Source organism: Ursus americanus, chromosome 23, assembly GCF_024610735.1.
Source record: "Ursus americanus isolate L20-20 chromosome 23, mUrsAme1.1.p, whole genome shotgun sequence".
Lineage (NCBI taxonomy): Eukaryota > Metazoa > Chordata > Mammalia > Carnivora > Ursidae > Ursus > Ursus americanus.
The window spans coordinates 12097176-12113332 of record NC_142149.1 but is presented as its reverse complement, the minus strand read 5'-3'; the positions used below and the strand labels follow the sequence as shown (position 1 = coordinate 12113332).

Below are 16157 nucleotides of genomic sequence, written 5' to 3'. Positions count from 1 at the left end.
TCCCTTCTCTTCTCTTCTCTTCCCTTCCCTTCCCTTCCCTTCCCTTCCCTTCCCTTCCCTTCCCTTCCCTTCCCTTCCTTCCCTTCCCTTCCCTTCTTTCTTTTCTATCCTAGTTGATGTTTACTCTGCTCACTATCTGTTGATTTTTGCTTTTCCCCAGTTCTGGAAAATTCAGTCATTTTTGCAAATCCTTCCTATCTTCTCTTCTCTGTCCCCTCCTTCTGGAACTCTAGACATATATTAGATACTTTTATTGTACCTTCCATAGCTTTGAACATCTCACTTATAGCTGTTATCTTCTGATATTAATATGCTGCATTCTGAGTAATTTATTAAGATCTCTCTTCTCTTTCATTACTTTTTGCTTCTGCTATGTTTAAACTGCCTTAACTCATCTATTTTTTAATTCAAAAACATTATTTTTGGAAATTGTAGTTGTTTTTTCCTCAAATCTGGTAATTTTTGCTTAATCTCTTCTCATTTACTTATTTTGTGATTCCATATTTTGTTTTTTAAAATATTTAATGTTATTCAATCTTATTTTTCTGATAATTCTCATATTTGAAGTACTTGCTGGTGGAAATCTGTTTTTGCTAGATCGTACCAATGGTGGGGTTTTTTTTCTGGATTTAGTAATTTTTTTATTATGAGCTCATTTTTGATTTATCTTAATTTATGGAAAACTTGGAGACATTAAACTGAAGAAACTTTTCTCCAGAAGGAATTTGTTTTAGCTTCAGGCAGGAGTAAATAACACTATGGACCTTGAACTGCTTTAGTCCTATTCCAGGCTCTCTGATTTAATTCTGTGGAATCATGTTCAACTCCCATATTCCTTGTCCCTGAAGCTGCAATGTTAATAAGGGTATTTGTCCTCAAAGATACCTTGCCTTTTGGGCATGCTTACTGTTCATTATCCTATTTTTGGCACATGCAGTTTACATGCGTGTGATTTTTGTTTTATTTTGTTTTTCCGTTTGGATTTTTCTCTTACTTCCTAATGAGCAAAGAAAGAAAACATTGTGTTTTATACAGAATCTAGTTGTTTCATCTCATGAGGGCCTCTCAGAATATCTAATCTGCCAAACTGCCTGAAGTAACTATCCTAAATCACCAATATTCCTATCTCTTCCTTGCCTTCAACACACATTTAGTTGTTTAGCCCTTTTAATTCTACTTCTAAAACTGTATTCCCATCCATTCCCGTCTGCTGACCTTCCCATCTCTGGTGTCTCTAACTCATTATCTCTACTGCCATGTTAGTCTTTCTTAATATAAATTCAGTGGTATTTCTTGACTTACTATCCCCACATACTCCTCTCCAGCATCCAACTGAGGTATCTTATTGGTCCTCCAGTGCCTTGACTTCCAACCTTTGTAGTTTAATATCTTCAATGTCTGCAGCAAATCTCTCTTTTCTGAATTTCCCCTATTCCTCTTTGACGCTCTGTTGTTCTTCTTCCGTGCAGCTCATTCTTTTGGCCTGAAATGTCCTGTATTCATCCCTGTCCCCAAATGGTACTAATTTATCTCTTAAGGTCCATCTCTGATGCATTCAGTTTTATTCAGTTTTCCAGAATTCTTACTAGCTCAAAGTAACTGCTCCTTCTTTTGAACTGTTACGGCATTTTGTCTTCTCTTTTGGGTTTACGGCTTGTGTGTGAGTGTAGCTTATATATTACACTCTAAAATCTTTAGGGAAATGTTTTCTTCTAGAAGTCACTTATAATGGCTTCCACATCATAGATCCTAACAAATAGTGAATTATATATGATTATAAATTAAAGAGTAGCACATTGGAAATATTTCAGACATTGGTGAGATTACTCATAAACTTTCTGTGAAAGTACAAAAGTAACCTAATACATCAAAAACTTATTAATATGTCTTTATTCCAAGAGGACTTACAGAGTAATTTTTCAAACTAGTCCAAATGATTCTTTCTTAACTATAAACATGCTCTCAACTTAGATACGTTTTGCTTTCATAAAGTTTATTTTTGAATTTTGTTCGGGGCTACTTTGATGATCATCCTGGCAATCCATAATCATTTATAAGGTGTTTCAACCTCCCACTTCTTTAACCAGAATTGTCAGATTCAGAGTGGTTTCAAGAGTCATTAGCTTTCTAAGGAAATTGGTGTGTATGTTTCGTGTTCTTGTGTTTTTTTGTAATTCATTTTCTTATCGTGGTAAAATACACATAACATAAAGTTTACCATCTTAACCATTTTTAAACGTACAGCTTAGTGGTATTAAATACATTCACATTGTCGTGCATCCATCAGCACATTCATCCCCAGAACTCTATCTTGTAAAACTGAAACTCTGTGCCCATTAAACTGTAATCCCCCATCCTCCCTCCAGCCCCTGGCAACCACCATTCTACTTCCCGTCTTTATGATTTTGACTACCCTAAGTATCTCATGTAAGCAGAATCACCAGCACTTGTCTTTGGTGAGTGGCTTATTTCACTTAGAATAAGTTGTAGCATAAGGCAGATCTTCCTTCATTTTTCAGGCTGAATAATACCGCGTTGTATGTAAAGACTCTATTTAGCTTATCCATTTATCTGTCAATGGATGTCTGGGTTGCTATGTTTTCTGGTCTGTATGTTTTTAACTGTTAATTGAAATCAGCTTGATTAAAACTTGTCCATATAGTGTGTCTCCTGTAGATACAACCTTTATTAGTTTGTGAAATCTCTTTGTAATTCTGCTCTTTTATATTAGTCAAATAGATGAAGCTTTCTAGGTCACTATTTATAATATTAAAGAAAAATGAACACGTCTATTCCAGATTGATCTTGGCAGTTCCATCACTGTAGTTATCAGCACATGCTAGGGACTGAAATATTAAGTACCCCAGGGAAGTCTTCAGTATTAAGTTCTTTCATTTAATGTTTATTTCTTCCATAATTAGTTGATTCATTTTTCAGTATAGTTTCTCTATTTGAAAACCATCATTGGACTAGAGCCAGTGTGTATCAGTGTGCCAGCAATTTAAAATGCCTTCCTTAAGTTATCATCACATTCCTAATCAACTAATAAAAATAGACAAAATTATGAAGTGCAGCAGTGGCAAGAGTGTGGAGAAATAGGTTCACATACCCACTGTTGTTCACACTGGAAATGGATTCAGTGTTTCTGTAGAGCAATTTAGAAAAAAAGTTAGAAAGTTATTCTTATCTTTTAACCAAATAATTTTGATAATGTAACTTAAAAGCAAAATACCAGTGTAATTTATTCATAGATGTCTCATATGTAATAATGACTAATTGGAAAGAAGATAAATATCCAAGAAAATTATAATATATTTCAATGATGAAGTATCAAAGAGCCACTGAAAGTGACAAATACATTAATAAATGGGAATGAAGATGTAAAATTAGGTATAGGAGAAGGTAGAACAGCATCTAAACAATGATTATACCATTAAAAATATTTTTATGTACATTGTCAAAGATTGAAATTCAATTTGGGGTGGTGTCAGTGGTTTTGGAAAGCTCACTTTTTTGGTTCATTTTTTATTTTTTTATAAAGCCATTATGACCTTGCAACTTTGGGATGTAACTTTGTTCTAATCATAGTGAAAATTAGAGGTTAGAGGTACACAATAAGAATAAATTAATAAAATACAATAAATGTCATTCTTTGTAAAAAAAAAAATCTTACTGCTTTGATACAGTATAGTATGTGATAAAAACAAACGCTTTCAAGTCAGACTGAATTTGGATAAAATGTTTGTATGTCTCTTTTTCTTGGACTACATGTCTGAGTCTGTCCTGGCTTCTATAACAAAATACCACAGACTGGGTGGCTTGTAAATAACAAAAATTCATTTGTCACAGTTCTAGAGGCTGGGAAGTCAGAGATCAAGGCACCAACACAGTGTGTTCTGATGAGGACCCCCTTCCTAGTTCAAAACTAGCACCTTTTCACTGTGTCCTCACATGGTGGAAGGGGCAAGGGATCTCTGAGTTTCTTTTGAAAAGGCGCTAGTCCCATTTTATAAAGGCATTAATTACATCCTAAAGGCCCATGACCAGTGTCCTTAAAAGAAGAGGAAAATTTGGACCCAGAGACATGACATACAAAGAAGCCATTTAACGATGGAGCAGAGATTGGAATGATATGTCTGCAAATCAAGGGACACCAAGGATTGCCAGCAGACATCAAAAGCTAGAAGAAGGGAGGCATGGACCAGATTCTGTCTCTGAGCCTCCAGAAGGAATCAACCCTGCCAGCACCTTGATCTCAGACTACTAATTTCTAGAACCGTGAGAGAGTAGATGTCTGTTGCATTAAGCTACCCAGTTTATGGTACTTATTACGGCAGCCTCAGGAAACTAATATGCCCCATATGTTTGGGAATTAAGAAACCTGCTTCTAAATGTTTTATAAGTCAAAACAGAAAATAATAAAGGAAGTTAAAAATGTTTTGAGCTAAATGATCATGAAAACACCATGTATCTGCACTTGAGAGATTAAATTAACGCAAGAGTTGGAGGGGTATTTATAATCTTAAATTTATAAATCGAAAAAGGAGAAAACATAAAAATAAATGAGCTAAATACTGGAAATAAGAAATCAGGAGGAGGAATATAAAATAAACCCAAGAATATAGAATGCAAGACATCATGAAATAAGAGCCAGTATCAATGAAATAAAAGCAAAAATACCGTAGCAAGTAAGGTTGATGAACTTAGGAACATAACGTTGAATATTTGAAAAAGCAAGTTGCAGAATATATGTAATATTCCACTTACATAGATATTTGAAACAAGTAAAACTAAACATGATGTATATGGTAAAAAGGTTCTAGGTAGAATTTACATCTAAGCTAGGAGGGAATGGCATGGGATGGGAGAATAAGTGGATGAGGGAAAGGAACGTATGGGGGGAAGGAAAGAAGGAGTGAACTTGTATGTTTGTTAACCTTTTGCAATTCTTCTTTTATGATCTTCCTATTCATGTCCTCTGCCCATTTTTCCATTTTTAAAAACCAGGTTATTGCTGATATGGAGGCCCAAGTTCACAAGCTGAGAGAAGAGCTGATTCATGTGAACTCGCAGCGGAAACAGCAGCTGATAGAGCTTGGTCTTCTTCGAGAAGAGGAGAAGCAAAGGGCTGCAAGGGACCACGAGACCGCTGTCTATAAACTGAAGGCTGAGTCAGAAAAGATGAAGATGGAGCTGAAAAAGACTCACGCTGCTGAGACAGAGGTGACATTGGAAAAGGTGAGATATCCAGCTGGATTTGCACACACCACTGAAACCCTTGTTTGGGCCGCACTGCTGCCACCCTTGCATTTAATCTCTAAAAGGTGGTGAGCATAGAACTACTCCTGAAATTTACCAGCTGTTCAAATGAGCAATTTATGTGTCTTGCTATATGTTTAAGCACCACAAAAATAATCCAGGGAGTTAGATTTCCTATTTTCCCATGGAAAGGAGAGTATGGAATATCCCATTCCATAGTGATTAAATGCATATTGTAATAAAGCAATGTAGAATATTGTCCAGTATTGTACTGAGTATCGATAGTTGAGCTGTAGCCCCAAGTTTTCCTAGGTTAAAACTAGGTTTCAGATCTTTCTTTGGTTTTCTAATAGTCATTTCTAGATTTCATAGTCTTTTTTAACAGTGTAACATAAATGACAATATTGTTTCCCAGATTACTATTTCAGATTAAGAAAAGTTAAATTATATCAAAATTATATATTTTATATATTTTTGAAATCTATGTTAATATAATATAATATAATATAATATAATATAATATAATATAATATAATATAATATAATGTTTACACATTTGGGGTTGACTGATTTTCCAGGTATAATCTCAAATATTTGTTCTTTCAATATTCTGGAAAGGTGGGAACATTTTAATTGGGTAGTAAATGTGAATTACTATTAATGATAGCAACTGTAAATTGCTTCTTGAGTTCCTTGAGACCAGTCTAATCTTGAGATCAAGAACCTTGAGAAGGGTAATCTAAGAGTCTTCCAATTCTGCTTACCTTTTTTTCACCTTTTCTTCTTTACCTTTAAATGTTATGCCTTCATAGAGCACACACCACCATTCGAGGCACTGCTCCATTGGTTTTACATAGATTGTGATCCTAAGGTGCTTCTTTTATGGTATCTTAATTCATTTGAGACTCAGATTTCAGCAGACTTTGCCCTTGGCAGCATAGCTCTGAACCCATAAATAAATAGGAACAAGACTCTAAAGAGGCAGAAGTGAGCCTGGCCTCTTGGAGGAACAGCAAGGAGGCTGATGTGGCCAGAAATGGTGACCAAGAAGGAGGAAGAGGAGGAGAAGGAGGTGATGAAGTCAGGAAAGAAACCTCAAGGGATGGACCTATTTTCTGTGGGTCTGTGTGGACCCTTGAAAGGGTTGTGCTCTGACTCTCTGGGAGTAAGAGGCTTCACAGGTTTTGAGCAGAGGAGTGGCATGTGTTGATTCACATTTGAGTAGGATCTCTCTGTGCATTCTGAGAACAGACTGAATTGAGGGCAAAGAAGAAAGTAGGGAGACTAGTTAAAAGGCCATTGCGGGAATTTAGATGAGATGACAGAGGCTCGGACCTGGGCAGTAGCAAAGGCTGCTGAGATTCAGGTTAGATTCCGAAGGTGGAGCTGACAGTGTCCGCCATTGGTTCAGATGTGGGGTGGAAGAGAAAGAGGGGGCATGCCGTTGAGCAGTCAAGGGTGATTCCAAGATGACTTGCTGGAGCCAGTAGACCAATGGAATCAGCCTTCTGGCAGCCGAAGGAAGACTGCCAGAACAGTAGGTGGGACCAGTGGGGGCGCTTTCCAGTTGAGATGCCTTCTGTACATCTAAGTGAGGATGTTGGTGGTAATTCCACCAAAGCAATACAAAATAGGAATGTTTTGATGCTAAAATATACAAAGTTTCAGGAATTAGAAAAGTTCTTTATGCAGACAGTTTTACCCCTCTGACAATAGCAGATCAGTGAGACTGATGGAGAGTGAAAGGGGTATTACTATTGTATCCTCTCTGGAGACTTTTTTTTAAGATTTATTTTTTTAAAAAGATTTATTTATTTGAGAGAGAGAGCTCGCAAGCAGGGGGAGGGGCAGAAGGAGGGAGGCAAGCAGACTCCCCACTGAGTGAGGAACCTGATGTGGGGCTCCATCCCATGACCCCAAGATCATGGCCTGAGGCAAAATCAAGTGTTGGATGCTTAACCAACTGAGCCACCCACGCACCCCTCTCTCTGCTGACTCTTACACACACCTTGCCTTGGCTCCATTTGTCTCTGCCAATAGTTCAACGTATTTCTGAATAAACGTTCTTAAACAACACACGTACCAGTGCACACTGATTTAAGAAAATTGGACATACCACAGCCAGACTTATAAAATATACAAGTTTGGCCTTAATTTTCTTGTATTATATATCCACATTCCAAATGTTTCTTTTTAGTAGAAGATGAACCTTTTCAAGTATAGGTTTATTTATGTTATAACTAATTAGCAGGTTACAGATAATAAAAAAAGTTAGAAACCATTAGTAATTCATTTGGCAAACATTTCTGGAAGATCTTCTATAACCCTGAAAGGCATTATCCCAGACACTGTGAGGATATATAGGAAAAAGAAAATAAAGGCACAATCCTCAAGGAGATCATAAAATAATAGTGACATCAAGAAATACACACATACAAAAATAACTGTAATGCAAGGTAGAGTGTGAACGGGGGGCAATTATTCCTGTTAAGGAAATCAGGGAAAATTAGCTGGAAGAGACGTTGCTTTTACTAGATATAAGTAATATGTAGGATTTTGACTAGTAGATATGGAAGGTGGCATTCTAAGCCAAAGGAATACAACTCTAAGAGCAAATGAAACCATTTACATGCATGGCATAGAGGTGAATCAAGGGGAGTGGTTAGTGATCAGGCTAAAAGGTAGGTCGGGATCACTGAGAGTCTCCAAAACGGTCATAGTATTTTAGCTTCATTGGTTAAACAGTGAGAAGCTGCTGGAAGTTTTTAAGCACTGAACGTCAGGATTCAAGCGATTCTTAGGAAAATCTTTTTGTCGGTGTTGTCCGTTTCCGTCGCTGTAGGAGTAATTGGTGGGGACCAGATTAATGCAGGCAGGAGGTCCCTGAGGGGGCATGTTTGAGATGCAGGAAGGCAGTGAGAGTGTGGCAGTGACAAAGGGCTAGAGGGCCATGTTCGAGAATCACCTCAGAGACGGCAGTGTTAGACTTGTGAAGTGTAACCCAACCCTTAATAAATCAGGAAGGTAGGAGATGTCTGGTCTGGGGAGGAAGAAGGTAGATGCCATTATGAACTTGTTGACTTTGAAGTGCCTCCACCTCACCCAGCTGGGCTGTTCACTTGCTGTGGAAGGAACGTTTGTAGGTAGTCATAAGAGAAGGCAGACTCAAGCAAACACTTGTGGGGGTCACCCACAGAGAGGGGCTGTTCAAGAGAGGCACACAGGAAGAAAACAGGCAGCTGTGAAGGAAGAATGGCATTGAAGATGTTGGGGAGGAAACAGCTGAAGAAGAGTCATCAAGGTAAGAGGAATCTGAGAAGAATGCATTTTCATGGAAAGAAAGGAAGAGAGTATTTGGAAAGGCGGATTTTCAAGAATGTGACAGAAAATCAGGAAGGATGAAGGATGAAGGATGAGGAAAGGTCCTGGGATTTGAAAGTGAGAAGTCACTGATGATCTTGGACAGTTCCCCGGAAGGGGGAGTGTGGACAGAAACACGGTTGAAATAGATAAGTGAGGCCCTGGAGATTTGTGAATACTCTTATTATTTCAGAAAATCTGATATTAAAAGGAAGGTGTTGTTCCAAAGGAGTATATTTTTAGGCTGAAAATGTCTTGCAATACACAAGAAGAGACCAGTGGAGAGGAAGAGCTTCGTATGCAGAGAACTGCAGACACCTGAGGGCTTTCTATCTGAGACAGAAGGGTGTGGATGAAAGACCAGCATAGGCCTACCCTTGCCCCTTGGTCACAAAGATTCAGCCACACGAGACCTTGGTCTGTTCATGGAGTAGGCCTCCCGCTCTCCTTCCTCCAGGCCTTTACACCCACCACTCCTCTGTCTAGAATGTTCTTCCCCAGATTTTCTGTGGCCATCCTCCTCATCATCACTCCGTACTGCTCAGTGTCCTTCCCTGACCTCTCTCTCTCTCTAGAGCTGTGCCCAGCTCTACCACCTTCACTGGTCCCATTGTCTTCATAGCTTATCTCACCATCCAGAATCATCTTTTCATTTTCTGATTGTTTATTTTCATTTCAACCCCACCCCCCACCCCCTCCCATTAGAATATCAGCTCCATTAGCAGGACCTTGTCTGCCTTGTTCACTTCTGTACTGCTAGTGTTGAGAAAACTCAGCACATGGTAGGTGCCCTCCTAGTATATATTGAGTGAGAGAATGATAGGAGCCATGACTTCCAAGGAGGGAGGGAGGGAGGGAGGGAGGGAGGGAGGGAGGAAGGAAGGAAGGAAGGAAGGAAGGAAGGAAGGAAGGAAGGAAGGAAGGAGAGGACTGGTAAAGATACAAGGGGATTCTGTGATGAGACATGGAGAGAAGCTATCTGATATCATCTCTGTTTTTAGTAAAGAATAGCAGGAGTCTTCTGAGTGAGGAGCTCCAGGACCAGTGACATAGCCAGGCTTCGTGCTGGGCAGATGGTTAGAATGTGGCTGGAAGGAGGCAGGTGTAAGGGTATTTGCCCAGGTAGGATTAGAGTTCTGCAGGTTGAGAAGGGAGGATGGCAGCTGGAAGAATGGAATGCTCTTGAATTGAACTGAGGACACAAGTACACAAGATAGAAATGGGGTTTTAGCATGTAAGAACTTTAGCCACCATGGTTAACAGTGCTGGTGGAGTTCATCAGAACATAGGGACTTGTTGGCAGAAGGAGAGTCTGGGGAAAGGGACGAGAGCATTAACTAGGCTAGTGTTTAGTGCCATGAGTTTGGTTTTTGTTGAGTTGGTGGAATTAACCAATCCCAAGGTCCATATGATAAAATACAAGTGCTGGACTCTTGATATGAAGAGCGATTTGTATTTCCAGTTGATACATGTTTTTACTTAACTAGTAAAAGGAGTTGAGCCATTTCTAAGTGCAGGAAGACCAGGAGTTCCCAGAAAGCAGTCCTTGTGAAATGCTCGTTTCTAAAGCCCAGGATCACATGTGGCTCCTCCTACAAAGCAGACATTCGTAAATGTTGAGAAAATGAAAGAATGCTGATGATCTGAGAAGTTCAGTCTAGCCATGTGCGTGATGATATGAATAAATAAGACGTTGGTTTTGATTCATCCACATTTGACTTCAACCCATTATAAATTCTTAGATGGGGCAAGATACGTCTTTATGTTCACATCTTCATTTTTTTTAGTTTTGTAATTTCCTCCCTGTTCCTTAGTAAGTTAAATGTATAGCATAAAACATTTTTCAGACATAGTTTTATATTTTTGTACACAAATCAGTAGAGTTAATATGAAAATCTGATTTAACACTAGTAAACTGGTAGATAATCCCTTAGCTGCCTGGTGTGTCATTATGCATGCTGCTTGAATGCTTCTACTGTATTTTATAAAAGGTTTAATGTTTTATCATGTTTAAATCAGAAAGCTAAAATATTTGCCAGCAACTCAAAATCCTGTCAGAATTGAGGGGTTTAGAAATTAATTTTCTCTTATTAAGTATAAAATCGAGGTTCAAAGAGGAGAGGAAAATAACACCAGAAGAATAAATAATCTGAACGTAACATTCCCTGTGGGTCTGGCTTGTGTCAGTGGCACTTACAACATTGAGGTTGTGAAGGAATCCCTGAGTCCAGACCCTACCTGTGTCTCTGTCAGCAGCAGCCCCAGCCTTGCTGACATCTTCAGTGGCTTTAAGAGAAACATGAAATCCTCCACCAGGTCAAAAGACTTGAACTCTAGAATCCAAGAGAGTCCATGATTGACATTTGCAAAGTGAAAGCTGCTTTTCTTGCCTTTTAAAATCTTTTCAAACCAAACTGAAACAAAGTCCACAAAAAACATGAGCCTCTGAAAAATTACAGACCATTACTAAGTGATGGTAGTGGGTCATTTTCGAAGTTTGGTTAAAACTTTGGTATTTACAATTTACCATTCCCTTCTTGAAATAAGAAGCTATTTGAGAAAATATGGGAAATAGAGAAATGTAAAATTTCCTGTTACTACTGCCAGCTAGCGATAACCAATAGTGATAATTTAATGTGCGTGTAAAATAGCACTTTATCTGAGTTTAGCTGATGGAGATCCCACTAAATAAGCAGTGCAGTCTTTCTTTTTACTAAAAGTCATGCTAAGAATATTCCAATGTCGTTGGAGATTCTTTGAAAATACAGTTTTCATTGTTTCATGATATTCCATTTTATGGGTGCAGCATAGTATATTGCAGTATTCTCTTATTTTTAAGCATATAGCTTAAAAAATTGCTTACACTGATGCACAGATGAACTTCTCCATATGTAAGTTTTTGTCAACATTTTGATTGCTTTTGTCTTAGGTTAAGATACCAGTAGAATTACACGGTCAGATTGCTTTTCTGAAAGGTTGTACTAATTTATATTTTCCACAACAGAATATCTGTTTTATCTAGCCAGTCCTTACCATTAATAGTTTTCTTTAATTTTTGCTATTTTTTTTTTTTGGTAAAAATTTTTATTGTTTTTAGTTTGCATTTTAAAGAACGATCTTGAACATTTATAACAGATTGGTTGTGCGTATTTCATTTTCTGAGAATTGCCTGTTCACACGCTTTGACAGTTTGTCTTCTGTTAGTGTCTTAATGTTTTTCTCATCACCTTACAGGATGAAAAAATTCTTAGCTTTGTGGCAGATATTTTTGGTGCTCGCCTTTTAATTTTATCATTTAACTTTATGATACACCAAAGATCTTATTTGTATTTCGTGTAATCTGTCCATCATTTCCTTTGTGAATTCTCTAAGTAGTTGTTTTAAGCTTCACAATTTGAAAATATATTAAAAGTTAAATATTTAAAAATATAGGAACACATCAGGGGCGCCTGGGTGGCACAGCGGTTGGGCGTCTGCCTTCGGCTCAGGGCGTGATCCCGGCGTATCTGACGTTGTGGGATCGAGCCCCACATCAGGCTCTTCCGCTATGAGCCTGCTTCTTCCTCTCCCACTCCCCCTGCTTGTGTTCCCTCTCTCGCTGGCTGTCTCTATCTCTGTCGAATAAATAAAATCTTTAAAAAAAAAAAAAATATATAGGAACACATCAAACATTTTCCACACCACACTCTACTAAGTAAAAAGCGCTTATGAAATTGACATAGCATTTACCAGCTTGGGTTCCTGGTCTGTAATTTTAATAGCGTCTGAAGGATTATACTGGAATTCTGCCAGCCTGAAGTCATTAAAAGGCTTTGAGCAACAATTCAGCATCTTTTTCAAATTTAAGAAAAGCTCCATATGGCATAATTATTCAAAGCTAAGGTCATAGAAACTACTTAAACCTTTGAAATTTATAATTAAAGGATTAATATTAACTTATGAAGACATTGTCATTTTGGCTTAAAATGGATTTCTAATCTCAATTCTGTTCTCTTTGCTTTGATCTTTTCCCTGACTTTTTCCTTTGCTAAAAATATGAAGTTTTATATCCTTAAATTTTTAAATTAAATATTATCCTCAAACAGTTCAGCCTTATAAAAATTGATTGACAAACAACATCCAGTCTAATTTTTACAGTATTTCACAAATGTTGTGAACTTCAAGTTGGCATTTTCCTCTGGCTGCAGCTTGATATAATGGACCATAATGATACTTCCAAACATAACAGTAAATCAATTTACAAAAGAAAAACACGCACAAATGGCAACTTAGAAAACCATGAGTGTGTACATAGTTTGAATGTGATGAATTGGTGTTCATTTATATTAAGGTTTAGAATTTTAAAGTATCTTCAAAGTACTTGCATTGTAAGCCTTCTTGGAGTGGTGAAGGGGCTATGTCTTGTTTCATCCCGGAGCTAAGACTTTTTTGTCATTTTGACGATATCTACAAGCAGTCCAAACCAAATATTTTAGTTAAATCAGTTTATGAATCTCCTACGTAACAAGAGGAATTGTGTGTTCCTTAGAGACGCAGTTTTGCATCAATTCCCAGCTCTCTCCTACTTTTTCTGGTTCTGATGTGAGGCACCCGTTTCACAGTGATTCCATGAAATAAATACTGGAATAATGTATGGGGTGTCTGTTTATTAAACAAAAAAGAGCCGATATTGGATATTTACATTGTCAAGCTTTTACCATCCCAACCTGAGTGCGGGGCTGCCAGATACAGACGGCAGCGGGCTGCTCCCTACTGAATGCGGCTCTTGCTGTTTCCCAGAGAATCTTTTGCCAATTCTCCCTCTGCCTCTTCACTGCATGTTAAAGAGCACTTCTGTTTTCTGGCAATCTGGGAGAGCAAATCAATAGCTTAACTTCAAAGTCTAGTTTTCCTAGGCTAGAGAGCTATGTTTTACTTGGAGAAAATTAAAAGGCAGTATATTCTACGTTAAGGCTATTTTAAAATAAAATCTAGAATTATAAATGAATCATTGTTTATTTTTAAAGTAAATATTTACAATTTATAAGATTAACCCTACCTTGTCTTTCTCTGGCCTAACTCTCTAATATTCTAATTGCACCATTGTAAATGAAGTTCTGCCATTCATCAGAACGTGTTAGTTGTATCCTTTGGATTTTCTTAAGGGAGAAAATGTCTACCTAGAATAAAGGGAAAATCTCTTAGTTCAAGGTAGCAAAAGGTAGTATTTTGACTTGAGAAGTTGTTGAAAATAGAACAATTTATTTGGCATCTTCAGAGATTGATATCCCAACTAAGAGAATTGGGAGTAAAATAAGCAGGTATTTGTGCCCAAAGGCATTTATGCGTGTGTTCATTTTGGTTTTTGTGAGGTTCTTTTGGTATGTGTTTTGTGTGTGTGTGTCTGTCTGTCTGTCTGTGTTTCAGTTGAGATTAGCATTGATAATTGTACAGTCCTTTCGATCCTTTCGGCTTCATGGCCAAACCTGTAGGAGTCTTATTGGCAGTGAATCTTTTTTTCATAACGTGGAAGAAAATAAAATAAAAAAATGTGTATTTCATTAGTATCTTCAACAATGATGAAGTGATTACAAATAAGAACAGAAAGAATAATTTATAGCACTGTCTTGGTTTACCATAAATGGGGGGCCTATACATCCCAACTGGCCTGGGAAGGTCCCAGTTTGCACCTGTTGTCCCAGGATCCTGAATGATTTAACATTTCCCCACCTCTTCCGCTCTTAAACATGTCCTAGCTCGCATGTTAAGCTCTGTGATTACCCTAACTAGGAGGGTGCTTTTTATGTAAAGGAGGCATCTTTTCTCTTTATATATCCTATGATTTAATTATTGAACATTATAATGCTGACTACATATATTTTAAATGAGTGCTTTTTGAAAATAATACTGAACTTAGATTATAGATAACTAGACTCTAATTATTTTAGTATCCTGACTAGCCTTCCGACTGGTGTTTTTTCTATACCACACCAACATTTCAGTAGCAGTTGATTCACTTAGAATGAAAGTATTTTCCATTTGTTAGGAGGCTCAAGGAGATTGGAATGAAGAGGCAGAGCCTCCCTATCCATACTCCTGCCTGCTTTATTTGGAGACTTTCTAGAAGGGGAGGGCAGAGGATGAGCGGATGGGCATTAGGTGTTAGGCACTGAGTGTCTAATGTCCCAGAGGGGCCAGAGGATATAGCACATTGGAGGAGCTCTGGGCTGGGAGTCAAGTCTCTTTCTAATCATTGTTCTTAATGAAAGGGAGACAATTATTCCCTGCCGAATGGGGTTTCCTAATTCAATATTGTGAGGATTAAATTAATAATCAAATGGGGCACTTGGGTGGCTCAGTTGGTTAAGCATCTGCCTTCTGCTCATGTTATGATCCCAGGAAGGACCTGAGTCAGGCTCCCTGCTCGGCCAGGAGTCTGCTTCTCCCTCTCTCTCTGCCTCCCCTCCCTGCTCATGTGCACTCTCTCTCTCAAGTAAATAAGTAAAATCTTTAAAAAAATAATTGATTAATAATCAAAAATGTTCAATTAATTTAACTAAATTGAATACATTATGGGACACAGTAAAAATAAAGTATATGACCAGGTGGTTTAAATATACCTTTCATCCTCACAAGTAATTAAGGAAATACTAATTAAGACAAGATAGTGTTTTTTATGTATTGAATAAACAAATTATTTTAAATGATACTGAGTATCACTTTTAATTAGTAATACCAAATACCAAAGGTGCAATGAATAATAATGCAATGAATACTCCAAAATGCTATTAGTGGGAATGTAAATTGGTACAACTTTCCTGAAAGCCTTTAGTTATCTATATTGTGGACTTCTAAAATATTCATCTCTTTTGATGTAGTAGGCTATTTCTTGGTTACCATAACATCAATACCAAAACCCAAAAAAGATATCCCTCTACAAACAGATTAATCTCAGAAATCTGTTACATTTCTATACACTAATAATGAAGCAGCAGGAAGAGATATTAAGAAAGCAATCCCATTTACAATTGCACCAAAAATAAGATACCTAGGAATAAACCTAACTAAATAAGTGAAAGACCTCTACTCAGAAAACTGTAAAACACTGATGAAAGACATTAGAGATGACACAAGAAATAGAAAGATATGCCATGCTCATGGATTGGAAAAATATTATTTTTTTTAAAAGAATTTTATTTATTTGACAGAGAGACAGCCAGCGAAAGAGGGAACACAAGCAGGGGGAGTGGGAGAGGAAGAAGCAGGCTCCCAGCGGAGGAGCCCGATATGGGGCTCAATCCCAGGACTGCAGGACCACGCCCTGAGCCGAAGGCAGACGCTTAACGACTGAGCCACCCAGGCGCCCCAAAAGAACAAATATTATTAAAATATCTATCCTACCCAAAGCAATCTACAGATTTAATACAATCCTTATCAAAATAACAGCATTTTTCACAGAACTAGAACAAAAAACCCTAAAATTTATATGGAACCACAAAAGATCTGAATGGCCAAAGCAGTTTTGAAAATGAAAAACAAAGCTGGAGGTATCATGATTC

At 37.7% G+C, this 16157-nt stretch overlaps 1 protein-coding gene across 12 annotated transcripts in view; it reads left to right on the top strand.

Moving 5' to 3' along the window:
• Positions 1–16157, top strand: part of CEP112 (centrosomal protein 112) — a 437573-nt gene that overhangs the window by 231889 nt on the left and 189527 nt on the right. For all 12 annotated transcript variants that reach the window (XR_015721256.1, XM_087854195.1, XM_045813972.2 and 9 more), the window contains one exon: positions 5008–5238. Coding sequence is in view for 11 of the 12 variants with exons in the window: in XM_087854195.1 (XP_087710321.1) it covers positions 5008–5238 (231 nt within the window). In the remaining variant the exon portion in view is untranslated. The remainder of the gene's footprint in view (positions 1–5007; positions 5239–16157) is intronic.